The sequence below is a fragment of the Petaurus breviceps genome, unplaced genomic scaffold (genome assembly GCF_028583685.1).
Source record: "Petaurus breviceps papuanus isolate PSGF00001 unplaced genomic scaffold, PetGlider_PUasm1.0 126, whole genome shotgun sequence".
NCBI lineage: Eukaryota > Metazoa > Chordata > Mammalia > Diprotodontia > Petauridae > Petaurus > Petaurus breviceps.
In genome coordinates this window covers 6,133,490-6,145,366 of record NW_027185655.1, presented here as the reverse complement: position 1 = coordinate 6,145,366, position 11,877 = coordinate 6,133,490, and the positions used below count along the sequence as shown (strand labels likewise).

Sequence of the window (11,877 nt, the reverse complement as noted above, 5' to 3'; positions counted from 1 at the left end):
AGAGAGAGAGAGAGAGAGAGAGAGAGAGAGAGAGAGAGAGAGAGAGAGGAATCTATAAATATAAAAATAAAAAAAAAAAGAGAAAGAAACCAGACTCCAACAGGCTTTTTAACGTCTGGCTCAACTTTAAGCTTGGGCCCAGAGAAGGTATGTCTGTGTGTTCTAACTGTTACTGTTGAACACTCCCAGAGCCAAGCATGAGTGCTCCCCCCAGGCAGTCAGGCATTCTTTTGGCCAGCTTTTCTTTCAAGCATTTAGTAAATTCATCCTCCTGGCTTTTGGTGACTTGAAAGAAAACTTCCGCTAGAGTTATTTCCACTTTGGAAAATCTGATTCTTCTTGTTTAGTTGTCTCAGTCATTTCAGATTCTCAGTGACCCCATTTGGAGCTTTCTTGGCAAAAGTACAGATTGGTTGTCATGTCCTACCTCGGCTCGTTTTACAAACTGAGGCTGGATTCGACTCTCCAGACCCAGTCTCTTTCCACTGTGCCATCTATCTGCCTTCACCACTTAGCTAATCCCAAGTGGGTTTTCTTGGTAAAGATGTTAGAGTCGATTACTATGTCCTTCTCCAGTGGATTAAGGTAAACAGAAGTTAAGGGACTTGCCCAAGGTCACACAGCTAGTGAGTGTCTGAGGGATGAATTTGAACCCAGGTCCTCCTGACTCTAGACCCAATGCTTCATTTACTAAGCCACTTAGCTGCCTCAAAAATCTGGCTCATTAAGGACCAAAAGAAGATGATGTGGTGGGTTGTGATGGGTCAGGGAAGAGACAACTTCCTAACTTTTTTTTTTTTTGCTTTTTGGAGGGCAATTGGGGTTAAATGACAAGGTCACATGGCTAGTTTTTGTGTTAAGTGTCTGAGGTCGGATTTGAACTCAGAACCTCCTGACTCCAGGGCTGGTGCTCTATTTACTGTACCACCTAGCCGCCCCCCAGAATGTTTTCATTTTACCCACAGCGTCAGATTTCCCCTGTACTCTTGAGGAGCTAAGGAAATTGAGAAGCTGCTTATGTTTTTTGTGACACTCCTCTCTCCTGGTTTTCTTCCTACTTTTTTCCAGTTTCCTTTTTTGTGATCATCATCCATGTTACTCTCACTAACTGTAGGTGTCCCCCAAGGCACTTGTTGATCTGGAGAAACTGATAGGATTTTATCAGTGAAAATGACAAAGAAGAGGCACTAACTTTGTTGCTGAACCCTAAGCACCATTAGACCTTTCCTCCTTACTTGTAGCTGAAACCTTTCCTGTGTGTTGATTCCTCCATTAGAATGTAAGCTTCTTGAGAACAGGGGGCTCCTTGAGAACATTTGTATCCCCCAGTGCTTAGCATACAGTAAGCACTTAATAAGTATTCATTCATTCATTCATTCATCCTTTTGACTATGCATAACTAATTAATTAATTTAGGAAAGGCCTTTTAAAAATGATAGCATATTAATTAATAATGTACAGGTTTGTATAGTGCTTTTGAGAAGCGATCACTCAACTATTAAATGCATTTTCAAAAGTAATTAGGATAAATATTTCAGTCTGACCAAGTTTCCATCAAACATTCATTATCTCTCCCAATTAATATTTATTAAGTGCCACAGTATATAGGACATCTTGTTTGACTTTGAAAAAGAAAAATAAAGTATCTGTATGATCTATTGTAGCTGATGAGACACTTATTAGTCAAGTGAAGAACTAGAAAAGAAGTAAGCCAATCAATTCAGAGTTGACTTTGAACCACATAAGTAGAGAATTTGAGACTTCTAGAAGCAGTACATTGGTATGTTCCAGGGTGAGGTCATTTAGGACAATGACTGTTTTTAGTTATCCATTTTTTGATTTCCTTTCAGTGGATTTTGGTCAGGAATTTCCCCCTGGACAGGTTCCTTAATTCTCTTTCCCAGCCAGATCCTCCAATTGACCGATGTTCTCAGAACCCAGGGTAGCCAGACTTCTGAAAGCTTCCTGGCTGAGAAGTTATAACTGTCAATACTCTTCTTGCCGTCATTGGTCTCCTGTTTGCCATGTTCAGCTTCTCAAGTTTCAGATTGCTTCCTTGGACTTTTTTTTTTCAAAGAATAGTTGACTTTTTTTTTTATTAACACATATACATTTACTTGTCTTCTGGCTTGTTGAAGCAGTAGGTTAGACAACACTTGCCACAATAATGTCTGTCAAAATGGCTAGCCATAAAGACCACAGCACCACATTCGTCAGAAGGGCACTCTCGTCGAAGGCGGCTAATCTTGCCATTCTCATCAGCCTTATAGTACTTCAGAACAGCAAGCTTAACCTTCTTTCTCTTATGCTTGTTCTTTTTGGGAGTGGTGTAAGACTTCTTCTTTCTCTTCTTGGCACCACCACAAAGCCTCAGAACAAGATGAAGGGTAGATTCCTTCTGAATGTTGTAGTCAGACAAAGTATGTCCATCTGCCAGTTGCTTGCCCGCAAAAATCAATCTTTGTTGATCAGGTGGAATACCTTCCTTATCTTGTATCTTGGCCTTGACATTTTCAATAGTATTGGATGGTTCAACCTCAAGGGTGATGGTCTTCCCTGTCAAAGTCTTCACAAAAATCTGCATCGTGGCACTGGGTCCACCCGGTGATGGTGGATCCGAAAGAGAGACCGCTTCCTCGGACTTCTGACCACCTACCTCCCTTTGTTCTCTGTGTCCTTTTGTCTCCTTATTTTTCTCAGTTCCTGGTTTGTTGCTTGCTTTTTGGTCACTATGGTTACCTTTAAAAATTGGAATCTAGTATAAGACGACAGCTATTACTTTGGCAAAACCTCACTGTAGGAATGAATGGAAAAAAAATATTTCTAAGAACATACGTACGGTGTGCCAGGTTCTGTGTTAGGGGCTGAGTATACAAATACCAAAAAGTCTTTGCCCTTACGAAGTTTACATTCTAATAGGTTGAGATATCATGTATAAGGGAGTGGTGTTTTACTGACTGCTGTACAACTGTCACCACAAATGACTATCACCACATATATCCCTCAACTTGAGCTAACTACTGACTTGGGCCTGTAGTATCTAAATAGAATTGGTGAGAAGAGGGCATGGGAGAGAGCCATGTGGTAATAAGGTCAAGGACAGAAAGAGAGAGCACTTTTAAAGTCTGTGGAGGCATTTAGGCCTCTTGACTTGGTGTCAGCCTCAAGCTTGAAGCATACAAAACCAGTTGTATATGATTTTTGTTATAGTTCCCATTATGCCCCAGCGTGGAAGTAGGGTTTTTTTGAGGGGATGATAGTCAAGGGACTTTTTTCTATTATTGCTTCACTATGAGAGTTGGAGAAGCTTGAGCCTTTGGAGAAAAATTTGGGAGATTTCCATTTTAATTTTATGTAAATACACAACTTTCTATTTAGTGAATGTGTATCTGAATGAATTGATCCCCATTGTCTAAACTGGTATTTGTGATTGGTATAGTTTCTGTGCTACTCAGTTTATCCCCCACCCCAAGTCCTCTGGAATCCCAGCCGGAACACCATTGTCCCCAGTGCATTCTTGATTGATTTTTTTTAAAGCAATTGGGGTTAAGTAACTTGCCCAAGGTTACACGGCCAGTTTTGTGTGTGTGTGTGTGTGTGTGTGTGTGTGTGTGTGTGTGTGTGTGTGGGTGTGGGTTTTAAGTATCTGAAGCCTGAACCGATCCCAGGTTCTCCTGACTCCAGGCCGACGCTCTTATGCACTATGCCACCTAGCTGCCCCTCCTGATTGATTTTATGCCCAGCATCTGAGGTTGGGTTCCAGAGAACTTCATGTCAAATTGATAGGTGATTCTGGAGGAGATCTGGCTTTTATGATGGAAAGGTAAGTGTGGGAACTCACACTGTGTCTCACATTGACTCTCTCCCCCACCCCCACCCCCACCCCTACCCTGATTACATTATTTTAAGATAGAAGTGATGGGAGAAAGGATGGTGTGAGTTCTTGGAGTCAGTAAGTCAACAAGCATTTATTAAACAATCACTGTGTCTCAGCATTCAAGGGGCTCAAATTCCAATGGGGAAAAAAATATACAAATAACTGTGTCCATACAAAATGCAGTGTAAATAGGAGGTGATCTCAGAGGGAAGGGATGAGGGTCAGGGGGCATAGGAAGGGCCTGTTGAAGAAGGTGGGATTTAAGCTGAGTCTTGAAGGAAGCCAAGGAAGCCGGGGGGCAGAAGGGAGGAGAGACAACATGTTATGTTTGGGGGATAGCTAGTGAAAGGCATGTGGTTGGAGGACTTCAGCTGGATGAGAGAGGGTAGTGTGTGGGAAACATCAACTAGACTGTCAAATATAAGAATTATTGTATTATATTGATTTAAAGGTAACATGGAGCCACTGGAGTTTGATGAGTGTGTATGAGTGTGTGTGTGTGTGTGTGTGTGTGTGTGTGTGTGTGCATACGCACACACACATGCAATGGTTTAGAAAATTCCTTTGGCAGCTGTGGAGAATGGATTAGAGAGGGAAGAGAAGAGAGGTAGGGAGACCGACTAGAAGGCCATTGTGGTAATCTAAGCTGGCAGTTAGTGGCACAGTGGATAGATTGCCTCATCTGGAGACAGGGAAATCTGAGTTCAAATCTGACCTCAGTCACTTACTAGTTTTGTGACCCTGGGAAAATCACTTAGCCACTCTCTCTTCCAGTTTCCTCCACTGTACAATGGTGATCATAATAACACCCAGGGTTGTTGTGAAGGTCAAATGAGATAGTATTTGTAAAGAATTTAGCATAGTTCTTGGAACACAGTAGGTGCTTAATAAATGGCTGCTTTCTTTACTTCCAAGCATGAGGTGATGAGGACTTATACTAGGTGGTGGCTGTGTGAGTGGAGAGAAAGACATATGGAGTCAGAAACAAGATTGGAGAAGAGATTATATATGTAGGATGGGTGAAAGTGAGGTGTTGAAGATAACTCTGAAATTTGAAGTTTGGGTGACTAGCAGGATGGGTGTCTTCTGGACAGTAATAGGGAAGGTAAGAAGAGGGGATGATTTTGGGGGAATGATATGAATTCTGTTTTGGACAAGTTGGATTTGAGATGTCTATGGGTCACCCAATTGGAGATATCTAGAAGGCACTTGGTGATGTTGGATTTGAGCTCAGGAGAGAGATTAAAGATCTGTAAATCTGTTCGTTATCAGTGTAGATATGATAGTTGAACCCATGGGAGCTGATGAGATGACTGAATGATACACTATAGAAGGAGAAGGGAATGGGGTCAAATACAGAGCCATTGGGGTACCCATTGTTAAAGACCATGACAAGTATGAATGTCCAGTAAAAGGGAATGCGTAGCATTAGATAGGAGGCAGCAGCAATTTCATGAAAACCTACTGAGGAGAGAGTATACAGGAGGAGAGGATGATCACAGAATTGTTAGGAAGGAAGAGATTGGAGAGTTCCATTGCTATCTTAGTGACTACCTCTTATGCTCTGGATTACAAAACTGTTAGATTCTAACCTGTGTTTGTGAAGGTGTTTGTAAAATTCATATCGAACCTAAAAAAAATTGTACAGAATATTGAAATGAGGTTAAAAGAACAACGTTGATCATAACATTTGGGTCATTAATTGTATGTAATGATCACTATTAACCTTAAAGTACTTTGCATAGAGTAAGTGCTTAATAAATCCATCCACCCATTCGTTATTATTCTATCTGAGTTATTATGATGACTGTATGACTGTTACAGTAACAGTAGCCAGATCCCAAGGGGACAGTATACTCTCAATGATCAGTTTTTGGGCTTAGAGGTTAGACTGACATTTTGTTACTCTGAAAGATTTAATTCAGCAAGTCAATCAGGTCATAATTTGTCCTTATGGTCCACTGATCAAGCAATAACACTTGGTTTTCACACTGAAGCAGCTCTTGAAAGATGGAATTGTTCTTTTCCTTTTTGACTGACCTCAAAGAAAAAGAAAGTTAAAGTTATTAAGGAATTATTCCTGGTCTTTAAATGCTCAGCCATCTGTAAAAATGCATTAACTCTGATAGCAAATGGCTTTAGACAAGTGGGCTTGACTTATATGACTCTTCCCAGTTGGAGGCAGAATTCCAGATACTTATTAATTTGGAAATTCACCATGATGACTTCCAGTTAAGATGGCAGCCTGAAAGGTCATAGAAGAGCCCAGATCTCCCATGTAACCCTGCAAATATCTGAAAATGGGTCCAGACAGACCAAGGATTAAGAAAATCAGAGCAAAACAGAAATAGGCTCTTTAATCCAATATCGAAGTGCTCAACAACATGTCTGGAATCTGGTGGAGGCAAGTAGAAGCCACCCTAGGTAAGTTGGTGTGATCTTAGGAAAACTGGCCAGAAGTCCAGGGGAGGTTGGAGGACTGATCCATAGAGCCAATCTGAGTTCTAGTGAAGGGGAACCTAGAAGAAATGGGGAGAGGGATCATTCCAGGAAAGAAAGCATAAGCTCCCACAAATGGGCCTGAAGCCAGCCAAGCTTTAAACAGGTATTTTACAAGCTAGCTCCAGTAATTGGGTGTCTGAAGTCAAAACCTGGTCCTGGTCTATGTGAAAAGAAGCTAGAGACAGAGACAGCCTTTCATTCTTCCCCCAAGTTACTGCCCAAGGAGACAGGACATGGCCATGTACTCCTTGGAACAGTAGTTTTCAAACTTTTTGGTCTCAGGATCCCTTTACACTCTTAATAATCATTGATAATACTTCCAAACAGCTTTTGTTTATATGGGCTATATCTATTGATATCTAATTTATTTTTAAATTAAAATAGTATTAATTAAATACAGATCTTTGGCCCCCTCCCACCCTCCAAAATTCCTGGACCACACTTTGAGAACCATTGCTTTGGAACATTGGGAACCACAGCAGGGCACAAAACCAATTCAGTGCTCATGGGTCTGCTTCTAGATGTCTTGAAGGAAATCTGAGACCTACATGATCTTCAACAACCACCTGGGGCAGAAGGCAGAGATAAGCCATGACCTATATTAGGTCATCAAGAGACTAAGGCAGAAGACACAGTTTAAGGTAGAGACAAGGACCTAGTAGCAGATATCCTATCAAGAATGGTAGCAGCAGCAGTGTGCAAATTATGGAAGGGACATAGCATGATCTTGGAGCAAAGTCTTAATCTTATAAGAACTAAGGCTAGAAATATGAGTGAATAAAAGAAAATGATGAACACAATGGAAGCACCAGGTAGGTGGTTGTAATGTAATACCAAGCAAAGGCAACTTCCCAGGTTCGAAATACCAGCATAGGTGCTCTCTATTTTATTCAGTAACAAACCCAGAACAGAGAAGATCAAAACATGACATCATTCAAAATACAGCATTTACTAAGTGTGATTAAATAATCTCCAAGTACTACCCCACCCCAGGATCTTCCAATCATTCAATCAATTACAAAGTCCCTGTTCTAAATACTTCTCCACCCCTAGGCTATACCTTAATTAAGTCCACCACAAAACCCCTCTTCTCAAATGGAGATTAGTTTCCAAACATAAGTAAAATACATTCATTTGCTCAACCATAGAACACAAAAAGGTCAAAAGTTCCCCACCCCTGGATCACAATTGAATCTACCCCAGAGTTACATCAAGTTTAAACACAGCACTTAATACCCAAATGGAGGTCTTTTCTTCATCTTGACACGAGGCAAGTTCTCAGCAATCTTAGTTCCTGGGGAGACAAGGCTTAGCAAGGCCATAAGATACATTGCCAATCCCTTCATGAATTTATCCTCTGTCTGTAGAACAGTCCTAGAACCCCTGAACACATTAGCAAAGCCCTCTCCCAGGATTTCTGTAAACATACAACAAGAAAATCCTTCTTCAGGGCTTCTGAACCAACAGAAAGGCTCCCAGACCCCTGCAACAACAGCACTGTCCTTCACCAGTGGACAGTATTCATTCTGTCTGCCGGACAGTCTCCAGACCCCTGCAACAACAGTACTGTCCCTCACCAGTGGACAGTATTCACTCTCAGTACTGTCCCTCACCAGTGGACAGTATTCACTCTCTGTCTGCAGGACAGTCTCAGGCCTTCTTAACCAAATGCCAGGTTCCAGGACTTCTTCAACAGGACAGTCTTTCACCAGTGGACAAATCTGGCAAAATAACATCAAAACAGACAGACAAAGTACCAGCAAAACAGCCATGTCTCCTCAGTCCTTGGCAGCTCAGGGGGCAGGTCTCAAAAGTCCAGGGCAATTCAAAGCGGCCACCAGCAATTCTCTTAGTCTCTCTCCACGAGGTGCAGCTTCCAAAAAAGATCTTCCGCCTCTCTCTTGTCTCTCCAAATCTACATCACCAGCTCCTCCCAATTCAGGACTTTCTTTTCACATCAACAAGCCCATCCCACAGGTGGGATTAACAAACTCTGGGTTTTAACACAATCAATTTGAAAACCAAGCCAATACAGGGGAATCTTTAATTGCCATTACTATCACAGTGGTACAGCGGATAGATTGTGGGGCTTGGTATCAGGAAGACATGAGTTAAAATCTGGCCTTAGACACTAGCTGTGTGACCTTGGGCAAATCATTTACCCTCTATTTGTAATAGTTTCCTCAACTGTAAAATGGGGATAATAATAGGTGCTATCTTTCAGGGTTGTAAGGATCAAATGAGATATTTGTAATATGATTAGCATAGTAGCTGTCATACATTAGGTGCTTAATAAATGCATGTTCCCTTACTTCCTTTTTTCCCCTTCCCACTTAATGGAGTCCAAGAGATATTTCCAGAAGAGAACAATTTCATAATAACTACAAGCAGAGTCATACAGAAAAAAAGCCTTTACCACAGGGGCTACAAGAGTACTTGTGAAAAATGAAGCAAGAGGGGAAAAAATGAAATTATAAATGAAATGGGAATTCAAGAGGAAGAAAATTGAATGGACAATAAATAGCTTAGAAAAAATATATAGAAAATCATCACAGATGGTCTTCTTGAAAAGTAGTGTCGTAATAAGAATTCAATGACCACATGAGAAAATGTAAAATATTAGAACAAATTCCAAATATAGAAACAGAAGAAGATAACATAGAAGAAAATAGAAGGCTTTCCATGGTTCCGTCGCTGCGAGGATACCGGCTTCAGGAGGTCGGTTTGAGGGGCGACATGTACTACAAGTTCAGCGGCTTCACCCAGAAGCTGGCTGGGTCCTGGGCCTCGACCGCCTACAGCTCGCAGGGTTTAAAGCCTGTGGCATCTTCAGAATCACCACCTATCATATTTGCCACACCAACGAAATTTGCCTCAGAACCAGCTCCATATGATTATGCTGGGAAAAACAAAGTTCCTGAGCTGCAGAAATTTTTTCAGAAATCTGATGGTTTACCTGTCCACTTGAAACATGGTCTACCTGATCAGATGCTCTATCGGACCACCATGGCTTTGACACTGGGAGGGACCATCTACTGCTTGATAGCTCTCTACATGGCTTCACAACCCAGAAATAAATAGGATGGGGTTCATAAGACTAATTGATTCATTAATAAGAGTTTTGGCATAAAACCCTTTAAGTTGTCTATTTTCCAGATTGCCAGTGAATTTTCTGACCTTTGTAAGTTTATGTTTTTCAGATAGTATTAGAAGACTTATCAATAAGGAACAGTTCTTGTTGTTTTGTTTCTGAAAATAAGTAGATTATCAAAACATATTGAAGAGTTAGTTATTATTTAAGCAAAGGTTATGATGCCCTTTTCATTTGGGCTCCCTTATTTCTCCAGAGGCTGGCAGGCCGGCTCATCACTGTGATGAGGCCACCAGGGATTTCTGGGTTGGCCTATCAGAGGCTGAGAGAGAGACAGACAGACAGACAGAGAGAGACACACTGAAGGTGGGGGAAGCCTTTCTGTATCCAGATGTGTTGGCTAAAGGAGGATTTGTTGAAGCTGCACCAGTGACAGGAAGTCCTTGAACTCCTGGTGCCAAAAAATCTGTTCTTTTTGACACCATAAATTTCACTGGGAATTAATTAGTTGTTAATTGGGAATTTTTCCATCTTGCAGCATGGTGTTAATAGAAATTATTTTCTGTTAACTATCCATATACCCATAACTTTGTCCTGTAGTTTCAAAAGGGTTTTATGCCTGATCTCTGACCTCTTTAAATATTCCAGAGATGAAGATTCAATATTTATTCCACCATGGGAACAGAACAACTCTTAATAAAAGTTTTGCACTTTGGACCGGACTGTTGTACAGTACATCCCTGCCGGTGCTTCTTCTTTACTCTTGTTAAATGCTATAGCTTTAAGGTATAATTTATTTTTGCTTGTGGAATAAATACGGGAATGAGAGGTTTCAGGTTGTTTTTATTTTTAATTAAATGACCTCTTCAGTATGTAAAAAAAAAAAAAGAAAATAGAAGGCATCGACTAAAAACAAATAAACGAAGGACAACTGACCTTGAAAACAGGTCACAAACAGATAAAATTGATCATCTAAGTATTACTGGATTCCTTGAAAACATTGATCACACAAAAATCCTGGAAATTGTATTTCAAGAAATCATGAAAGAAAACTGCCCAGATCTATTAGAGATCTGTCAGAGGGTAAAGTGAAAATAAGAAAGAATCAGCTGATTACCTCCTGAAAAAAACTCCAAAAAGAAAAGTACCATAAATGTCATAGCCAAAACCCAGAGCTTCTAAGTCAAAGAAAAGGCATTATAGAAGGAAGTCAAGTACCAAGAACCAGTCATGATCACTGGAGGCTAGCCAGCGACTATAAAGGAGATATCCCCCAAAGCAAAAGATAAAGGCTTATAACCAAGAATAATTTATTCTGAAAAGTTGAGGATAATCCTACACAGCAAAAAAAAAAAAAAAGAACATTTAGTAGAAGAAGAAGACTTTCAAACATTCCTGATAAAAAGAGTACAGTTGAGTAGAAGCTTTGAAATGCAAACATAGGAGTTAAGAAAAATCTACAGATAAATGTGTTTGGGTAATTGGAACAGTCTAAAGGAAGATGATGTGCTTATTTTCTAATGTGGGAGAAGAGACCAAGTAAAAAAAAAAATCCATATTCAAGAGTCACAGAAAGGGCAAAGCAATAACAACAACAATGGCAACAACCATACAACACCATGTAAATAGAGCCTACCAGTGCTCTTAGATCCAGAGGGCAAAGTGAAAATAGAGAGAATTGACCAATCCACTTCTGAAAGAAAGTCCAAAATGAAACCCCCAAGGAATGTGATGGTCAAAATTCAGAGCTTCCATGCCAAGGTAAAAATGCTGGAAGCAGGCAACAAGAAAAGGGGTCAGGTACTGAGGAGGCATTGTCAGGATCTCACAAGGCTTGAAAAATGCTCATAAAAAGGAGAGGAGGGCTTGGAATAAAATATTCCCAAAAGCTGAAGGTATGAGTAAAGAGGCAGAAGGATGGGAGATTATTATCAGGATGAGGAGTTTCAGATTTCTTTATATTAAGAGCAGCAAAGTTGTAGGTGATGGTGAGTTATTCAAGGTTATGGCCACTCTTGTGGATGGATGAATTGGAATAAAGGTTTAGGTCATAGGAATTGAGTTAATGTACTTAGAACTAAGGCTATGTCAGTGTGCATCAACAGGTGTTTTGAAGTACCTGAGATGGGGTGCCGAGTTAGATAATGGGGTATAGAGTTAGATAGTGAACCACGTTAGATTACTGGGACAGGACCAAGTGATAGAGATGGAATAAATAAATCTCAAAGGAGAAAATGTTGCTAGGTGATCGTGGCAGAAGAAGGGTCTGGAAGCAGCATTGAGGAGAAGCAGTATACCTATTCCTCTTTGCCTGTGTCAGGGGACAGAATAGGAGAGGAGAGTGTGGCCAGGGATGCACTCCTTTCTAGAGAGCCAGGCTCCCATTATTCATCTAGTTTATAGATGA

The 11,877-nt window shown here is 40.6% G+C and overlaps 1 protein-coding gene and 1 pseudogene across 1 annotated transcript; one reads left to right on the top strand and one right to left on the bottom strand.

The window, feature by feature from the left end:
• Positions 1-2,087: 2,087 nt before the first annotated feature.
• Positions 2,088-2,666, bottom strand: LOC138169483 (ubiquitin-ribosomal protein eS31 fusion protein-like). Its single transcript, XM_069098959.1, has one exon. The coding sequence runs from the start codon at positions 2,582-2,584 to the stop codon at positions 2,114-2,116; it is 471 nt and encodes a 156-aa protein (XP_068955060.1). The 5' UTR covers positions 2,585-2,666; the 3' UTR covers positions 2,088-2,113.
• A 6,364-nt stretch (positions 2,667-9,030) lies between these two features.
• Positions 9,031-10,298, top strand: LOC138164216 (cytochrome c oxidase subunit 7A-related protein, mitochondrial pseudogene; annotated as a pseudogene).
• Positions 10,299-11,877: the final 1,579 nt, after the last annotated feature.

Excerpts from the sequence above, each read along its gene's own strand:
- LOC138169483 (XM_069098959.1), bottom strand. The coding sequence starts at position 2,584 with ATGCAGATTTTTGTGAAGACTTTGACAGGGAAGACCATCACCCTTGAG.